Source organism: Macaca fascicularis, chromosome 7 (assembly GCF_037993035.2).
Source record: "Macaca fascicularis isolate 582-1 chromosome 7, T2T-MFA8v1.1".
Taxonomy (NCBI): domain Eukaryota; kingdom Metazoa; phylum Chordata; class Mammalia; order Primates; family Cercopithecidae; genus Macaca; species Macaca fascicularis.
Genome location: NC_088381.1, coordinates 18,361,254 through 18,379,446, shown reverse-complemented (window position 1 = coordinate 18,379,446; position 18,193 = coordinate 18,361,254). Strand labels below are relative to the sequence as shown.

General features: G+C 43.2%; 1 protein-coding gene across 10 annotated transcripts in view; it reads right to left on the bottom strand.

Moving 5' to 3' along the window:
• MAPKBP1 (mitogen-activated protein kinase binding protein 1) overlaps positions 1-13,941 on the bottom strand; it is a 52,929-nt gene extending 38,988 nt beyond the window's left edge. For 9 of the 10 annotated variants that reach the window (XM_073995568.1, XM_005559263.5, XM_073995567.1 and 6 more), the window contains exons 1-2: positions 13,815-13,941; positions 13,038-13,260 (exon numbers count right to left, since the gene is read on the bottom strand). In XM_073995568.1, the coding sequence (XP_073851669.1) occupies positions 13,038-13,151 (114 nt within the window). In that variant the 5' untranslated portion in view covers positions 13,152-13,260; positions 13,815-13,941. Of the gene's footprint in view, positions 1-13,037; positions 13,501-13,814 lie in introns of those variants that run through there. The other variant, XM_073995572.1, reaches the window with a different exon arrangement.
• Positions 13,942-18,193: the final 4,252 nt, after the last annotated feature.

Sequence of the window (18,193 nt, the reverse complement as noted above, 5' to 3'; positions counted from 1 at the left end):
AGACACTCCAGCTAAAAGGCCCAGTTAGTTATATTAATAGTGCAGTCATCAGCACGTGCCCAAGTCCAGAGAGCAGATTTAACAGCTTTTACAGTGCCTGGTACAGCCCTTCTGCCCTCTCTTTTCTCTTCCACAGTTATCAGAAAGGCAAGAAAAGGAGTTATCTCAATGTAAGCATGCAGAATTGGGGTGGGGGTGGGGGTTGTTAGATTTTTTTGTTCCTCTAAAGTCAGTCCTCTCTACAATACTACAGCAAAACCAGAACCACAAGCAAAGCTTTATGAGCTAAAAATCTGGTCATCAAAAGGATCTAATCCCTCCTCATACATACCAACTCTACATACCTGAATTTTCTTAAACTCTTGCTTTTCTATTTTGTAACCAGGGAGAATATTAACTGTTCCTTCTCTGGACTAAGTGTACAAAGCGAATGTGTCTCCCGGAACAAAAAGGGGAGTGTGGAGGGCTCTCAGTGCCCCTACAGTCACACAACTTATGCCATGAAACCCTCCAGGGAAGGAAGGTTTCCTCAACCTATTCTCTACAAAATGCTCACTTCGTGCCAACACCCCAGTGTAGGCCTTCAACACATTCCTGGATATAGCAATGGGTTTCTAATCAATTTCCTTACTATAGACTCTTTCCTCCCCTTCTCCAACCCATCAGCGTAAATTTTCCACAGCATAGCTTTGATCCATGTTTCTCCCCTGCCCAAAAACTTTTTCAGTCACTCCTTCCTGTCAACTAAATAAAACATAAATGTTTCAGCCTAGCATCAGTGAGCCCTGCCCTTCTCATAATTCTATTTCCTACTACTCACCTATATGAATCATGTGCCTTTGTCAATCTGGACTATTCATTTTTCTGGAAAGGAGCCTCGTTTACAGCTCATATGCTTCTTCTAACCTTCCCTTCCACTACCCTATACTGAAATCCTACCTTTCCTTCAAGGACCAGCTCAAATGTCACATCCCCTCTGATTCTTTCTGTGATCGCCTGGCCAGAAATGATTCCTTCCTCCTCAGTACTCTTATAGCAGCACTTAATTTGCATCATTGACATGGCATGCACTGCTTAGAACCTTGTAAAGAACTTCTATTCTTTATGGATTTCTCCTACCAGTCTATACACTCCTGGAGGGCAGAGGTTGTATCTCATCCAACTGTATGCTTATAGCACAGGGCACAGTGTTTAATATATATTTGTTGAATCAGTTTTTTAAATACTCAAAAACATTGTTTAAAAACTTAAAATCTTGGCCGGGCATGGTGGCTCACACCTGTAATCCCAGCATTCTGGGAGGCCGAGGCGGGTGGATCATGAGGTCAAGAGTTCAAGACAAGCCTGGCCAACATGGTGAAACCCCATCCTAATAAGAATACAAAAATTAGCCAGGCATGGTGGCATGTGCCTGTAATCCCAGTTACTTAGGAGGCTGAGGCAGAAGAATTGCTTGAACCTGGGAGGCGGAGGTTGTAGTCAGCCAAGATAGTGCCACTGCACTCCAGCCTGGGTGACAGAGCAAGACTCCATTTCGGGGGAAAAAAAAATTAATTAATAAATTAAATAAAAAACTTAAAATCTTTATGACTACTCTTTGGTTAATCTTACTTAGTAAGTTCTTTTACCTCCTAGGGAATTCCCCAGCTATGTATCAATGCCGGCCCTAGAAGCTGCAGCAGGAAGTAAGATTCTGATGCCTTTCCAGAAAGACAGAGGAAGGCCTGAATAACATAATCCATGTGCCATACATGATTACAAACAGAACACTCTTATCCCTGGCTTTAGTAAAGACATGCATAGTATGGCTCTTCACAAATCTGACTTAAGTTATAATTAAAGAATGTGTTCGCGGCCAGGCATGGTGATTCATGCCTGTAATCCCAGCACTTTGGGAGGCTGAGGTGGGTGGATCACGAGGTCAGGAGTTCAAGACCAGCCTGGCAAACATGGTGAAGCCCCATCTCTACTAAAAATATAAAAATTAGCTGGGCGTGGTGGTACGTGCCTGTAGTTCCAGCTACTTGGGAGGCTGAGGCAGGAGAATTGCTTGAAGCTGGGAGACAAAGGTTGCAGTGAGCCGAGATCACACCACTGCACTCTAGCCTGGGTGACAGAGCGAGACTCTGTCCCTGCCCACCCCCCAAAAAAATAAAATAAAAGCGACCATGTTGCTCAAAAAGAGCTTTAAATGCCCTCGATAATCAGAACAGTGTTATCTCTAGGTGTTGGAATTATAGATAATTTTTCTTCTTTATGCTTTTCTATATTAGTTGTATCAAATCTTTTCAGAAAGCACAGGTACTTCAAAAAGTATCAAAAAATATTTTATTTATCAAAGCTAAATGAGGAAATATTTTTGAAGATATTAGAAACTGGTCGGGTACGGTAGCTCACACCTGTAATCCCAACAGGAAAAAAAAATCTACTTTGGGAGGCCTAGGCAGATAGATCACTCGAGGTCAGGATTACGCCTGTACTCCCAGCTACTCAGGAGGCTGAGGCAGGAGAATCGCTTGAACCTAGGAGGCAGAGGTTGCAGTGAACTGAGATACCGCCATTGCACTCCAGCCTGCGTGACAGAGCAAGACTCAATCTCAAAAAGAAAAGGAAATGAATTGTCTCAAATTCAACAAGCTAACCATTAATCTTCAAGAAAATATTATGTCCTATTACTTCTTTAAAAAACAAAAAAAGCTTATTATACCAGACATATTTTTCAATAGCACTTGTGCATAACTGCTTTAATAAAATGAGCATACAGATTTTAAATTTTAAACATCTTAGATTTACATATGAAATACACATGTTTAAATTGGAGAGACTTCCATCTTTATTTTTTTTTCTACTTACAAAAATAATGCAGGCTCTTTGTGAAAAATTTAAACATTACAGAAATATATAATGTAGACAGTGAAAGTCCATCATAATCTACTATCCCTCCCTGAGATAACCGATATTAACAAGTTTGGTATTGATAGCCTCACTCTTTAATATGCATATACTAACACATATATGTTTTAACAAAAATATAAATAATCATTAACATAAAAAAGTATTATACAATTTGCTTTTTTCCCCCACTTAAGATATCTTGTATACTCTTTCACATCAGTACATACAGATTAACCTCATTCTTTCTGGTGGGTACAAGGAATTTCATCTTATTGATGTACACCAATCCCCTACTCATAGGTACCTGGATTACTTCAAAATTTCACTCTTATGAATAACACCAAAAAATTCAATTACATACACCTTTGTGCAGTATGTGTGTTTGCACAGAATAAGATGCCAGAATTATAACCGCTGAATCAAAAGGTATGAATGTGCAAATTTTTCTAACAGATATTACCAATTGTCCTCTAAGAAAGTTGGATTAATGTATGTTTTCACCAGTAGTGTAAGGGTATGATTGCACCTGTATCTTCACATCTTCATGTATCTTTATTTTTTTAAGCAAAAAAGAATTTTTAATAGATTATTTCACTCTGGTCACAACATTAGAAACTTAAATAATGAGTTACAAAACTAACACATTTTCACTTGGCCTGTAAATTCTTAGTCTGACAAAAGGCTAATTCATTTCTCAAATTATTTGTCAATACAAATTAGACCCAAAAGAAAAAAAGTTATTTCTATACCTAGAGAAGCTTTTCCTGTTAAAAATCATGCTCATCACCCCGGTGGTTTCTAAACAGATAAAGAAAAAAATTAGGACTCCCCTCTACTCCTGGAGTTCACTGGTTTGACATTTTTTAAAAATTTCCCCCCAAAATCATAGTCATAGTCCTGAAATAAATTACACAGTAGTTAGTATCAAAAAGAATTTCTGCTAAGCCTTCCTTTTGGTCAGTATTGTTGATACACGTTAGAATATTGGCAAGAAAAAGGTACTGAAGATAGTTCACAATAAAAAGCCATGCAGAAAGGCTGATTAAAAATGTTGAAACAGAAGAGGCTGAGCCTACAAAAAAGGACCTCTCACAAATGGAAACTTGAAGGAATAAAATGTTGCTAACAAATTAGAAGAAAATTCCTTGGTATTCTAGATATCTCAGATACTGATAGTATTAGCAACCCCTTATAGCTATAAAGTTATTTAAAACTTACAATGTGCTTTCAAATTCATTAAATCTCATTTAAATCTCACAATGGCCCTGGGAGGGAGTCTATAGCCCCTTGTGACCTAGAACTCCTAGCCTCAAGCAATTCTCCCACCTAGGGCCTCCTAAGTAGCTGGGACTACAGTCATGCACCACCATGCCCAGCTAATTTTTTTTTTTTTTTTACAGACATGGTTTCACTGTGTTGCCCAGGCTGGCCTCGAACTCTGGGACTCAAGTGATCTCCCCACCTTGGTCTCCCAAAGTCCCAGCTACTTTTATTTTTTCTTTTTTTGAGACGGAGTCTTGCTCTATTGCCAGGCTGGAGTGCAGTGGCGCGATCTCGGCTCACTGCAACCTTCACCTCGCGGATTCAAGCAATTCTCCTGCCTCAGCCTCCCGAGTAGCTGGGACTATAGGTGTGCGCCACCACGCCCGACTAATTTTTGTATTTTTAGTAGAGATGGGGTTTCACTATGTTGGCCAGGATGATCTAGATCTCCTGACCTCGTGATCCACCGGCCTCAGCCTCCCAAAGTGCTGGGATTACAGGCGTGAGCCACCACGCCCAGCCCAGCTAATTTTTTAAAAAAGTTTCTAGAGATGGGATCTTGCTATGTTGCCCAGACCAGTTTTGAACCCCTGGCCTCAGGTGATCCTCCCACCTTAGCCTACTCTGGAGTTACAGGCCCAAGCCACTACGTCCAGCTCATGTTAACTCTTGAGAAGCTCTGTTCACTAGCCCATTCTAGGTTTGTTATGAGGCAGTGTCTCAGTGACAGCAGTTGTAGAGGCCTCAAAAGAGAACCCAAAGCAGCCTGGAGAAAGAGCATCATAAGCAGAAAGGACATGTTGAGAAAACTCAGCAGCAGGTTATTATATCATATGAAAACAATCATGGCATACAAAGATACTGTGCCCTCTCAAACAGAAGCCAACCAATGAATGTCATGCTAACGGAGGCAGGCCTGCATGTTACAAGTTTAGTCCTGACAAACAGCTGCTTGCTTTTCTCCAAAGCAGTAGTATAGAGGTGCAAGAATCAGAGTTTCTGAGCATGCTCCCAGCTATGCCCCACAACTGCAAACTGCCTATGGGCTCTTATCCATCCAATCCATGTAGCTTGGGGCTCCCTCTGCTCAGGACAAACTGAAGGAGTACAGGGAAGCAGAGGCCTTTAGACCTCATACTTTTGCACCTATAATGTTATCACAGTGCCTATTTGAGAGAAGATATAAAAAGAATAGACATTTGAGATTAGGCAAGACAAGGCACTTGCTCGAATAACTTTGCAACCTGGAGCCAGCATGGCCACATGGAGTCAGGTGGGCAAGTGACCTCATTTCTGCTTATGTTCAAATTAACTCATCAACCAAATGCCATCATCCAGGTCAGCCTGGACATGGGACATTTTAAGTCCGTTTTTTCCCAACTGGAAGAGGTATTTCCACGAGCTACTCTCCACAGCTTCAAAAACAAGGTCAGCTGTATGCTAACAGAGATAACAAAGAGGTGGAATTCAGAGGAAAAGAGGGAGAGACCTGAAGGAGCACTGAAGCTAGTCAAGAGCATGAGCTACAAAATCAATCAGCCAACCAAGAGCACAAGTTTGAAGCCCCGTGATACCCACACACAAAAACAACCAAGGCATCCGTGGGTCTGCCCTTCACTCCCCAACCAACCCCAAGAGAGAAGCAGCAACTGCTTGTGGCTTCTGGTCATCAGGAATCACGCAGCTTCACTCTGCCAACTTGACATTCACATACCCACAGAACCAAGGTTGCACAGTTGCTAACAAGAACAAGCAGGAACAACAGTTCAGGAAATATGGAGCTGGAGGTGGGAAGAGGAGTAACGATACAGATGGACAAGGGTTACTGAGTGATGGATCTAAAATAATAGTCTGAGAAATGCATTAAATTGACTTTTATAAGGAATGTTGGAAAGACAGCTGTCCCCCTCCCCCCTTTGGGAACTGCCCCTTTTTCTAAGCTGAGTGCAGGATGTGCCCCTTGGCTATGGCAATACTAGGCACACTTCTTCAGTCAGCGCCATGCTGTGCACATGAAGGCTCCTTGGGAGGAATGCAGAATAAAGATTAAGTGTGGGCCCTGGAGTTCAGAAAGCCTCTATTTGAATTCTTGCTTAGCCACTCACTGGCTGTGTAACTACCAGCTACTCACCTGACCTCTCTTATCATTTGTTTTCTTAACTACAAAATGGGGTGGTAATACTATCTATGGTAGAGTTCTGTAAAACTCGAATAAGATAGTATATGTAAAATGCTTAGCACAGGCCTAGTACATCCTCACCCACCCTGATGACACCATTCGCATCACATCCCTCAGAAACTGCCAATACCTTTACCATTGTTCTATTTTTTCACTTAGGCTGTGGTTACACAGGGGAATCATTTATCATTATTTATAATACAATGTTATATCTGTACATTCTCTTAATGTCTGTTGTATTTCATATATATATATTTTCTTAAGACGGAGCCTCGCTGTCTCCCAGGCTGGAGTGCAGTGGCGCGATCTCGGCTCACTGCAAGCTCCACCTCCCAGGTTCACACTGTTCTCCTGCCTCAGCCTCCCAAGCAGCTGGGACTACATGCACCCACCACCACGCCCTGCTAAATTTTTTTATTTTTAGTAGAGACGGGGTTTCACCGTGTTAGCCAGGATGGTCTCGATCTCCTGACCTCATGATCCGCCCGCCTCGGCCTCCCAAAGTGCTGGGATTACAGGCGTGAGCCACCACGCCTGGCCTGTATTTCATAATTTTTTTAAGTCTTGTTTTCTTAAGTGCTAGCACCTATAACAGCATCAGCCAAACTTATGAAGAAAGGACCAGAAGAGCCACTAAAGGAAGATGGGTCTCAAAGGCTGATTAGAACTGTGATGAATAAGGAGCAATGCTCAAATCCTGAACCACCAAAGAAACTCTCTTCTCAGGATTTCTCCAAAAGAACATTTGGCAAAGTGGGAAAAAAAATCAGTCATATGGTTTCAGAAAGGGTTGTTCTAAAATCTTCAAGTAAATTAAAATATCAATTATAAACAGAGGGGCAGAGAGTTTTTTGTTTGTTTTTAAGACAGGGTCTCACTCTGTTGCCCAGGCTGGAATACAGTGGTGCCATCACAGCTCACTGCAGCCTCAAACTCCTGGGCTCAAGCGATTATCCTGCCTCAGCCTCCTAAGATGCTGGGGCTATAGGTGTGCACCACCATGCCCAGCATAGCAAGGAAAGGAAAATATCTTTAGCTTCATTTCAGTTTGAGGGGGAGAGATAAGGCATATAAACTTTAAAATCCCAGCAAGAAAAAACAAAACAAAACAAAAAACAAAAAACACAGGATTGTTTTACAGAATACGGAAGCAACCAAAAAAAGCACTGCACACTTTTGGAGGCCGAGGTGGGCAGATCACTTGAGGTCAGGAGTTCGAGACCAGCCTGGCCAGCGTGTTGAAACCCTGTCTCTACCAAATATACAAAAAGTAGCCGGGCATGGTGGCACATGCCTGTAATCCCAGCTACTTGGGAGGCTGAAGCAAGAGAATCACTTGAACCTGGGAGGTGGAGGTTGCAGTGAGCTGAGATCACACCACTGCACTTCAGCCTAGGTGACAGAGCGAGACTCTGTCTCAAAAAAAGAAAAAAAGGGGGGGAAAAAAAAAAGAAAGCATTGCAAACATTATGATAAAATGAGAGGGGGGAATTTACTCCCTAGAAATCTAGAAGGAGCTATCCATACTGTAAACTCATTCTTCTGTAAAGTATCCTTCAAAACCAGAGGAAAATAATGTGACCAATGAAGAAGCACTGGACCTGCTGCTCTACCTGTTGAAAGGAAGGATTGATTTGGAAAATCTAGACATTCAAAAATATCAACGCTAAAAATCCACACTACCCAGTCTGGCTGTCATACTCACTTTTATTTCTTGCCTTCCTCACCCACCTTTTTTTTTTTTTTTTTTTAAAGGTAACAGAAGTTAAAGTAAAATCCACAAATGGGGTAATAAACACCCAAGAAGGTGGGCAGGTCTCATTCTACACCTCTACTGAGCATTGCTATGAAAAGGAAGCTGCCAGAAAACCTGGCTTTGTCCTGCACTAAACAATGGAGCCCAGAGGAGAGGCTTAGCCTGGAACAGTGGGAATGTAAAGTATAACATAACAAATCCTTCTGAAAACACTGTAGCTTTATTTCTTTAACAACACTGCAGTCTGAACATGAAGTAAAACCAACAGATACTCTGAGGATGAGTGGGGCAGACCATGTGCTCATAGAAGCTTAGTTTGAATAAACATAGCCCCAATTTCAAGCCCTGGACTGTTTTCTCCAAACAAAGGGTCAGTGATAACAGCATCAAGCCCAACTTCAGATCAGGGGGTTGGTGCGGAGGTCACAGAGGTCAGGCCAAAGCCTCATTTCTACCTGTTTTTTCACTAGTCAAGAAATGAAAATACACAGGTGACAAATGGAAGACATTCAAAATACCAGCAGGAAATAAGACATTGACTCAAATCCAAGAGGGGAACCTGCCCTAAATTGCAAACTGGAAGAGAGAAAAACTTGGAAAGCAGCAGTGCTGTTCCACTCTGAAATGAGTGAGGCCAAGTAGGTGAGAAGAGGTTTCGAAAGACAACTCCCCGCCTGAAGAGGCTGGGCTATTTTTAGACAGTAAAGGAAGAGGTATTGGGTCCAGGGAGAGATGCATCCTCTCTCTCCAATGAGAATCACTTTGAAGGCTGAGGGCAGCTGCAGGCACCGGAAGGAGGAATGAAATGGAGATCAAAGAAACAAAACTAGGAGAACACTGACATTTTTCATTGTATACCACCTGTTGTGAGGATCTCAAGACACTTCACAAGCCTTATTTCAAGAGATCTGAGAGAGAAAATTCAACAAGAGCTTGACCAAGGTCATTCACAAAGGGTGATGAGGGGCATAGCTGCTGGCCACAGCGACATCCACTCTTAGTCATCTATTCTATGTGGAGAGCTCAGAGCGTGTTCCCTGGAGCCTGGCACAGAGGCGAGCACCACTAGTCCCAGCTACTCAGAAAGTAAGGCAGGAGCTGGGCATGGTGGTTCGTGGCTGTAATCCCAGCACTTTGAGAGGCTGCAGCAGGAGGATCCCTTGAGGCCTGGAGTTCGAGACCAGCCTGGGCAACAGAGTGAGACTCTGTCTCTACAAAAAACAAAAATAACTGGCTGGGCATGGTGGCTCAAGCTCGAAGTACCACTACACAACTATACAGGAAAAAAACTTGGAGACAAAAATAGAGAAAGAAGAATTAGATTTACAATTAAAAAAACACAACTAGAAGAAAGTCATCTTACCCATTGTTTCCAGAAGGAATAATATAACCTAGATCAGATTAATGGCTCTTAAGGAGGAAGATCTCAATATCTCCTTCGGTTACTTTTTAAAAATCTAGCAACCCTCCAGCGCAGACAATCCTTTTGTAACCCTAACTTAAATCTTGCCTGCTGGGCTTCGGTCCATTTCTGTCCTTTGTCCTTGAAAACAAGCCCAGCTCCCTCCACATAAAAATCTTTCAGAAACTTCTAAGAGGAGGAGGGTTAGCTACCAAGATCACACACATTTGCTTCTTAAGGAAAACACACCCCAACTTAGCGATGAGAGGCAGGAATTGACATGTCTACAGGCTCTGAACTTGGGGCTTTACTGGTAACTTCAAGTCACACTTCACCAAGACTAAGCTGATTTAATATAAAACTTTAAATCAGTCTTTTCCAATGTACTCGACTGAAGAGACCTCCCTCCCTTCGAAAAAGCTTAATGAAAATCTCAGCACTCATCTACTCTCTTTGCTGTAACTTAAATCTCCACCTCCACTGGCTCTCGCACACCAGCGTTTAGCCATATTTTTTAACTAGGTTTCTCCTGAATTAAGAACCCTTTACTAGAGAGCACTGCTTTCTACATACGTGGACTTCTTCTCTCTTACGTCCTTTACACCTAATTAGGTTGCATCTCTACATCTTTGTCACCTTTTCATTAATCCTAGTTTTGATTTCTCTTCTAAAGAGGTCATAAATTCGTCCTGATTATTTTATTCACCTAGATGTCCAAGTTTATCCCGCACTATATTTGACATCTTTAAATTATTCTTTTTTTTTTTTTAAGTACTTACTGCCTATTTTACACTGTCCTAAACGATGTGATGTAAAGGAAATAATGAACATGACCCCGATCCTTAGGAAATGAAGACATACATAAAACAACAATAAGATATTGGTTTCAAGGTCGGGGGCTAGTCACAGAAAGCCCTGTGGCTCTGATAAATACAGAATTGGACCTAAAAATAAGTGTAGAATTTGGTGTAAAGGAGAAGACTACTTTAGATAGAAACAATAGTATAATTCAAAGCAGGAGGCAATCTGAAGTAAGAGCTGCATAAAGGCTTTCTGACATTTCCTTCTTTGCCCCCCAAAAGGGGCGTGTGCCTTTTTGTCTTCAAATTTTATTTGAGAATTAGCTATCCATGAATCACAAATTTCCTTTTATCCTGATTACCCACAGCCACCACATATTAGAGCAACTCACAGAGCTTAATACGCCTGGTCCACAGAGCTTAATACACTAGAGTAATCACAAGGCAGGCTTTTAGAATAATCTTAGGTAGAGACCTTTTACTAAGGAGTGTGGGGAGTCTGGCATCTCTAGGGTCCTGGGCACACAAAGACAGCTACGCCTCTTGGGTGCTAAAGATATGCACCAGTCATTTTGCTGCCAGACCATTCAAGGGTCATTCAACTTCAGCTAAGTATTTCATACACAGCTTCAGGACAGACAAAGCCATCTAAAGCAGTCTGAAGCACTGAATTCCTATTTTAAACAGGGAATGGGTAAATGGTCTTGCCAGGGATGCCCCTTTTCCACTGTTTTCCTGGAGAGCTCTTCTCCACCTGCCTTAGGACTCACAGTTCAAGCATCCCTTCCTCTATGAAGCCTTTCCTTTTTTTTTTTTTTTGAGATAGAGTTTTGCTCTGTTATGCAGGCTAGAGTGTACTGGCGGGATCTCAGCTCACTGCAACCTCGGCCTCCTGGGTTCGAGCAATTCTCCTGCCTCAGCCTCCCAAGTAGCTGGGATTACAGGCGTGCACCACCACGCCTGGCTAATTTTTGTATTTTTAGTAGAGACCAGGTTTCACCATCTTGACCATGCTGGTCTCGAACTCCTGACATAGTGATCCACCCGCCTTGGCCCCCCAAAGTGCTGAGATTACAGGGGTGAGCCACCATGACCAGCCTGTGAAGCCTTTCCTAATTCCTCTAAACTGAGTTAGGTTGCCTCCCCTGTGCTTCCATTAACAACGTACACATACTTCTAGAGCAGCACTTAACCACACTGTGTTTTAATTGTTTACATGTCTGACTAGCCATAAGCTCTTTGATGGCAAGGGTAATGTTTTACCCATAACTGATTGCACACTTAATAGGCACTCAATAAACACTTGTTAAATGCATTAATAATGGGTGATATTGGAAGTCTTAAAGAATGGCAACATACTTTCTGGATTCCAGACCAAAATTACAGTAAGAATTAACAATGAAGGCTAAACTCTTATTATACATTTCTACTACATACACCATTCCTGGCCAGAAAAAGAGGCCAAAGATTTGAGAAGATTGTTCTAACAGTGCTGATCACTGCCAAGTTACCAGCCAAGAATAAGAGCACTTGCAGTATTAAGAATGAACAGAGTCATATCTAAAACAATTTCTACATTTCAGGCTTATTTGCCTGCCTCAGGAGAATAGAAACAATGATGAATAAGAGACCTTGGAAGGGTCACAATGTCCACCCATCACAAAACCTTGTAGCAAACTGTGATTCAACACAACTTCTGCTGAAATATACAGGAAAGTTGTTCACCTTCTTACCAAACCTACTCCAGGTTCTGCTAATGAATACAGGGCTGAACTAAGTCCTCCCAGAACCCTGCCAGTTGTACAGTGGCATTCTAAATCATTCCTCATGGGATTTACTCATCACTGAAGAGATACAGGCAAAGCAATACAATGCTGTGGTCTCAAATGCCTCTCCCAGTAACAACCTCGTACCTCACAAGGCTATTGTGTTTACAGGCTACTAATAAGACACAAAATCTGATCTGATCCTGTGGGAATAAAGCCCTGGTCTCAAGTGATTAAACAAATGTAGTCTACTTCTGGGTTCCCAAAGTTGTGGGGTTTATTTAGTTGAAGAAAGCATAAGGACCAAAACCCAGACAAGTGAAGGGATGGAAAGGAACTTTGCCTCTGAGGATCATCTGCAGCCTTGGCATATAGTGAATGAGATAAGCAATGCTCAAGGGCCATCCAGAACTTTTTGCTGACAGATATCTGGCTTCTTGCATGTTATCATTCCTAAGAAGCCAAGATGCTCCAGTTAGCCTCTTGAAGGGCCAAAAAAAATTTGTTTTGACCCTAGGCAAGAGCAATTACCAAGCCAGTAACTCTGACTAGGTGTTTTAGCTATTTCTTTCTGCCACTACAGTCTTACATAACCCCAGCTGTTACATTAACACCTGCAGCTACATTAGTCACACCTTAGCCCTTCACAAGGTATGTGTTCCTACTGTCCTTTCCCAAGAAGGGAAACTGAGTCATAGCATATCAACTGGCTTCCCAAGCACATGCTTAGTGTATAGTGAGGCCTCAATTGAACCCAGGTGGCCTTCCTACTATTCACCTCTTCTCATGGATGAATCTCAGCATGCCCACCCCTGCTGCTTTTTCCTTCAACCTAAATTGCCTGCACAGATCACATGTGATCCTTCAGAGTAAACAAGAGCTTCTAGTTATCTTTACCAAGAAACAGGAAGGTTAACGAGGAACATGGAGCAGGAGAGGGTGGGTTTGGAAAGAGGTGGCTCCCAACAGGACTCACCTTGGAGCTGAGGTCCTCTCGTCGGTTTCCTGCCTTATTTCTGCGCAGTTTGATGGATGGAGATCTCAACAGATTCTTGATCCGGCTGGTAATGGTTGACCCTTCCACAGCCATTATGACGAGAAACCCCTTGGGACAGTCCCCGGCACAGTCCTGGGTCTTGTCTCAACAGCGGCACTGTCTTCCCACTCCACAGGGCTTCCCAATATGCCCTCTCACTGACCTGAGATGGCAGAAGCCAAGTATAACAGTGTCTTACCTTCTGCCTAGCGAAGTCTGCAGTTTTTACCTCTGGGTATTGCTCTCACCATTTTCCTCACCCCCACCTTCTAGCCCTGCACAGTTTCTTGCAACGTCGGAAGGAAAGGCTCACGAAAAAGGGGGGAAATCCTAAGCCACTAAGAAATGCCAGGCCCACGCCCGCCAGAGGCGTTTAACTGGCGAGATGGATGGGATGGGCCCTAGTTGGTCTCGTGGACGATCTGGTTCCCGTTAATGCCCAACTGCTCCCATGGCAACTGTAGAGTCCAACGGAGGAGGCCGCCGAGACCACCAGGGATTTCCGCAGGCCTGGACACCTGCGCTAGCGCCGGTGGGGACTCGGCGCGGCGGGGCTCGCCGCAGCCCACAACTCGTTCTGCCGCGGGAGCCTCCCTCCCCCACTCCCTATCCTCCAGAGCTCGCTCTCCACCCTCCACAGCGGCTTTGGACCTTTATCTTTCACCCGCCTCTGAGGCCCCTGCTACTCGTCAGCGCCCCCGTTCGGGCCAGCCTCACCAGCCTCGGCGAGCGAGGGCCACCCCGCTCACAGCGCCCTCGGGCATCGCGTTCGGCAATTTCAGCTCCGCCGCTGTAGCGGCAGTGGTAGAGGCAGCAGCAGGAGCTATGGTGGCACGATCGGCTCAAAACGCGAACTACCGCCTGGGCCAAGCTGCGCGCCAGGTGGGCGGAGCCGATGCGAGGGGCGCGGCCTGTAGTCAGGAGAGCGCTTCCAGAGTGGACGAGCAAGATTTACGGGGGCGGAGCCAACGAAAGGGCCCAGGAAGCAGACGGCTTGGGACTAGAGAACCACGGAATCCGCACAATTGCGGGTACCGCTTTTAGAGGAAGGTCAACAGAACATGGCTTCAGAATTCAGAGAACCAAGCCTTTTATGGTATTATCAGGCCTGGTCCCCCATGTAACTGCACTTCCCAGAGCCCCAAGACGATAACCACGCCTCCAGAGTGTTAAGGTTGCCATTTGATAGGCCCGAGGGACCGTAGCTGAAACTCGTAGCTCAGAATTACAAGACTGAGCTACAGCCTAAGAGCTCTGCTGCCAGCGACCACAAGTGTTGAGATTTAAAGCGCCTGAAGTAGTTTCTGCTCGCAGCCAGTCCGGCACGTAGACTCAACGTGGAAAGGATTATTCTGAATAACGCAATTTAATAGCTAAGAATTTAATAGTGTTTTTGCACTGGGCAACCTGATTGGTCATTATGAAAGGGGAAAGGGTGGCCTCGAACAGAGCTTTGGGCGTGCAGGGGCAAGAGAAGACAAGTGAATGTGCTATGTTAATAATACTGCAGGTTTCATGGTTTCTTTAGCCTCCGACGTCCCATTGTGCTTCCTCAGCTAAAGCTGACCAGCAGCACTTCGTTGCTCCAGATCTTTCCTCGTTCCATTTACTTGTGAATCCTTTTCTCTAGGGCTGTTCCTTGCTGAGGTCACTGTCGAGCTTGCTGATACTAGATCGAGGGGTAGTTTTTCTAACTCATGTCGTTGGAGGCAGAGGGAATACACGGAAATGTTACATGAAATATGTATTTCCTCTGTATTCTCCACTTACTACCATAAGAAATTATGAAAAAGCCTAACCCAGAGACTTGGGCCCCAAGGGAATAGTACACTGGTGTGTCCGTCTCACCCTATCCAGATCTTTTGAATCCCTGTGGAGATGACATGTGTCTGCAAGAGGGAAGAACCTCTAAGAAATTATTATACCTTATGAAAAAGCCTAAGCCAAAGACAAGGGACCCAAGGGAATACTACACTGGTCTGTCTGTCTCACCCTACCCAGATCTTTTGCAGCCCTGTGGAGAAGACATGTGATAGCAAGAGGGAAGAACCCCTAAACTCATTGCTTGTGTACAATGGTGAGCCTTGTACAGCCAAGTGGCAAAGCACATATGTGCTTGTGTATACTGTAGCCACATACTAAAAATGAGATTTGTAAAGCCCACAAGTTGACATGGAGATGATGGATGTCATCTCCTGGAAGGCCAACTGGCAATAACATGTGCCCTTCTTCCCTTCAACCATGCAACTGCAAATATTATGAAACATAAAATACGATTTTCACATTTATTTCCCAAGTCTGGAGGAAGGCAAGAACCATTAGCTACAATATGCAAGAGATAGTTGGTTCCCTCAACCTCTTGCTAGTTACATGATGCAACCTCTCCATGGGAGTAAAAGCTAATAAATGGTGCCACCTGGTGTCTTTACTTGCATGCTGCAGACCACAGCAGCTGCCATCTCCACGCATTAAACTAGAGTAAAAATGTGCCCAAAGAGCCATCCCTAATCCTCTCCAGATCATTCTGGTGTCCACTAACGGTTTTCTCACCTAATCACTCATGGCCAGGTAAATGGTTTACGAAGTATCATTGGTCATTTCTTTCATGAAAAACAACTGAAAGCAGTGTAATGAGGATTTCTTAAGTCTGAAACCTGGGTACTTTCTGTCTTAGGCCAAAGCCACACTTTTTTTTTTTTTTTTTTAAACAGAGCCTCACTCTGTCGCCAGGCTGGAGTGCAGTGGTGATCTCAGCTCACTGCAATCTCCGACTCCCGGGTTCAAGCCATTCTCCTGCCTCAGCCTCCCAAGTAGCTGGGATTACAGGCACGCGCCACCATGCCCAGCTAATTTTTGTATTTTTAGTAAAGACAGGGTTTCACCATGTTGGCCAGGAGGTCTCGATCTCCGGCTCACGATCTGCCCGCCTTGGCCTCCCAAAATGCTGGGATTACAGGTGTGAGCCACCACGCCCGGCCCACACATTTTTAATTCTTCACAATTCAGTCCAACTTTTATTGTCTAGGTACTATGCTGCCTTTGAGATACCAATATAGAAATAGGCTATAGGCTATTCCCATTCTTCATGAATTCCTCAGAAAATAACAGTCCCAGGTCTAATGTGAACAGAAGCATTATTCACTTTTCTCCACTCAGATTTACAGCCATTGTATACATTTCAATGACCACATGATCCCATTAAATTATAATACCATATTTTTACTGTACCTTTCCTGTGTGTAGACACACACTTACCATGTGTTAAAACTGCCTATGATATTCAGTGCAGTAACATGCTGTACAGATTTGTAGCCTAGGAGCAACATAGCCTAAGTGTGTGGTTAAGCGACACTATCTAGGTTTGTGTAAGTACAGTCTACTCTATGATGTTTGCAGAACAAAACCACCCAAGCTGCATTTCTCAGAACATATCCCCATCATTAAGTGACTCAAGACTCTACTTGCAATCCCAATCCTCCAAAATGCAGTTAACTCTTCGTATTTCATCATCCATACACTATTTAACACTTTATTCTGCTTTTATATGTCCTAAACATCTATACATAGTGTTTGCCAGCTTCTGAAATTCTAGATGTCTGGGAATAGATGTTAAATAGTTCTGTTTAGCACTATACTCATTAGATCAAATTTTAAAATTCACCCTAGGCATAACATGCAAATATGGTACAATTATAAGATCCTGGGAAACAGGCTAAACATTTGCTCATCAATTCAAATATTTATTGAGCACCTTTACATGCAAGGCACTGTGCAACAGCTGAGACCAATGATTGCAGTTGGAAACAGAATGGATCTCAAAACCATACTTCCAAGACTGCTTTCCTATTATCTTTTCTACCAGCAGTTTACAATAGAAATTAGTAGAGTTTAGATTTGTCTCAAAATTTCCAACTCATCCCATAGTCTTCCCATCCTCTTAATGCACTACCATCACTATTCTACTCAACACTTATGTGTAAGAGCAGCTCAGTCATGTAATATTAGCTATGCCTCAAATAAAAAGTTGTACTTACCAAATTATTTCCCTCTATTCCAAAAAAATGCATTTTAACTGATTTTTTTCCTCCAACTGGCAGTGAGTCTGAGTATCTTAGCCTTAATTTTCTCTGCACCTAGATATTTGTGTCCATGTAAAATTTCATTAGTAGGCCGGGCACGGAGGCTCACGCCTGTAATCCCAGCACTTTGGGAGGCTGAGCCAGGCGGATCACAAGATCAGGAGATTGAGACCATCCTGGCTAACACGGTTAAACCCCGTCTCTACTAAAAATACAAAAAAATTAGCCAGGCGTGGTGGCGGGCGCCTGTAGTCCCAGCTAGTCAGGAGGCTGAGGCAGGAGAATGGCGTCAACCCAGGAGGCGGAGCTTGCAGTCAGCCGAGATCGCACCACTGCACTCTAGCCTGGGCGACTCCGTCTCAAAAAAAAAAAAAAAGGAAAAGAAAAAGAAAAAAAATTATCTAAACCACTAAACCCAAAATAACACGGATTGTCTTTCTTGTGTGTTCAAAACATTTTCAAACTTGTTATGGAAGAGCCTAGCATCAGGGATTTCATAATTCCAGGAAAAAACTACTGCATTTACTATAAAATTACACAAAGTGAACAATTTGTATGAAGCTTATATAACTGGACTTGATCTGTTAGTGACCTTAATAGATTAAGAGTAGTTGGATGTCTAAAGGATTCCTTTAAACATTTTTGTTAACTGTCAAACCCTTTAACATATCCTCCCTTAAGAACACCTACTGTCCTTTACCACTAAGACTGTGTTTGTGTACCTTTACTCCCCAAGGTTAACAGGTAAACTGCCTTGCTCATACTGACACTAGAATGATTTTAGAATGACTTCTAAAACAAATACTTGCCATCAGGTTGCACACAATTTTGAAGCCTCCATGTAAAACATGCTACAAGCATTAGAATACCAAAAACCTCCCCCAAATGGCATATCAGAAACTTTGAGAAAAGGAAAGGATTCCTATGATAAAACCACTTCAGTGGCAGCTCTCTCGAATATGTCTTAGGGAATTAGATTTCTCTACTCCAAGTTGGCACAAACCTCCCAACACCAAG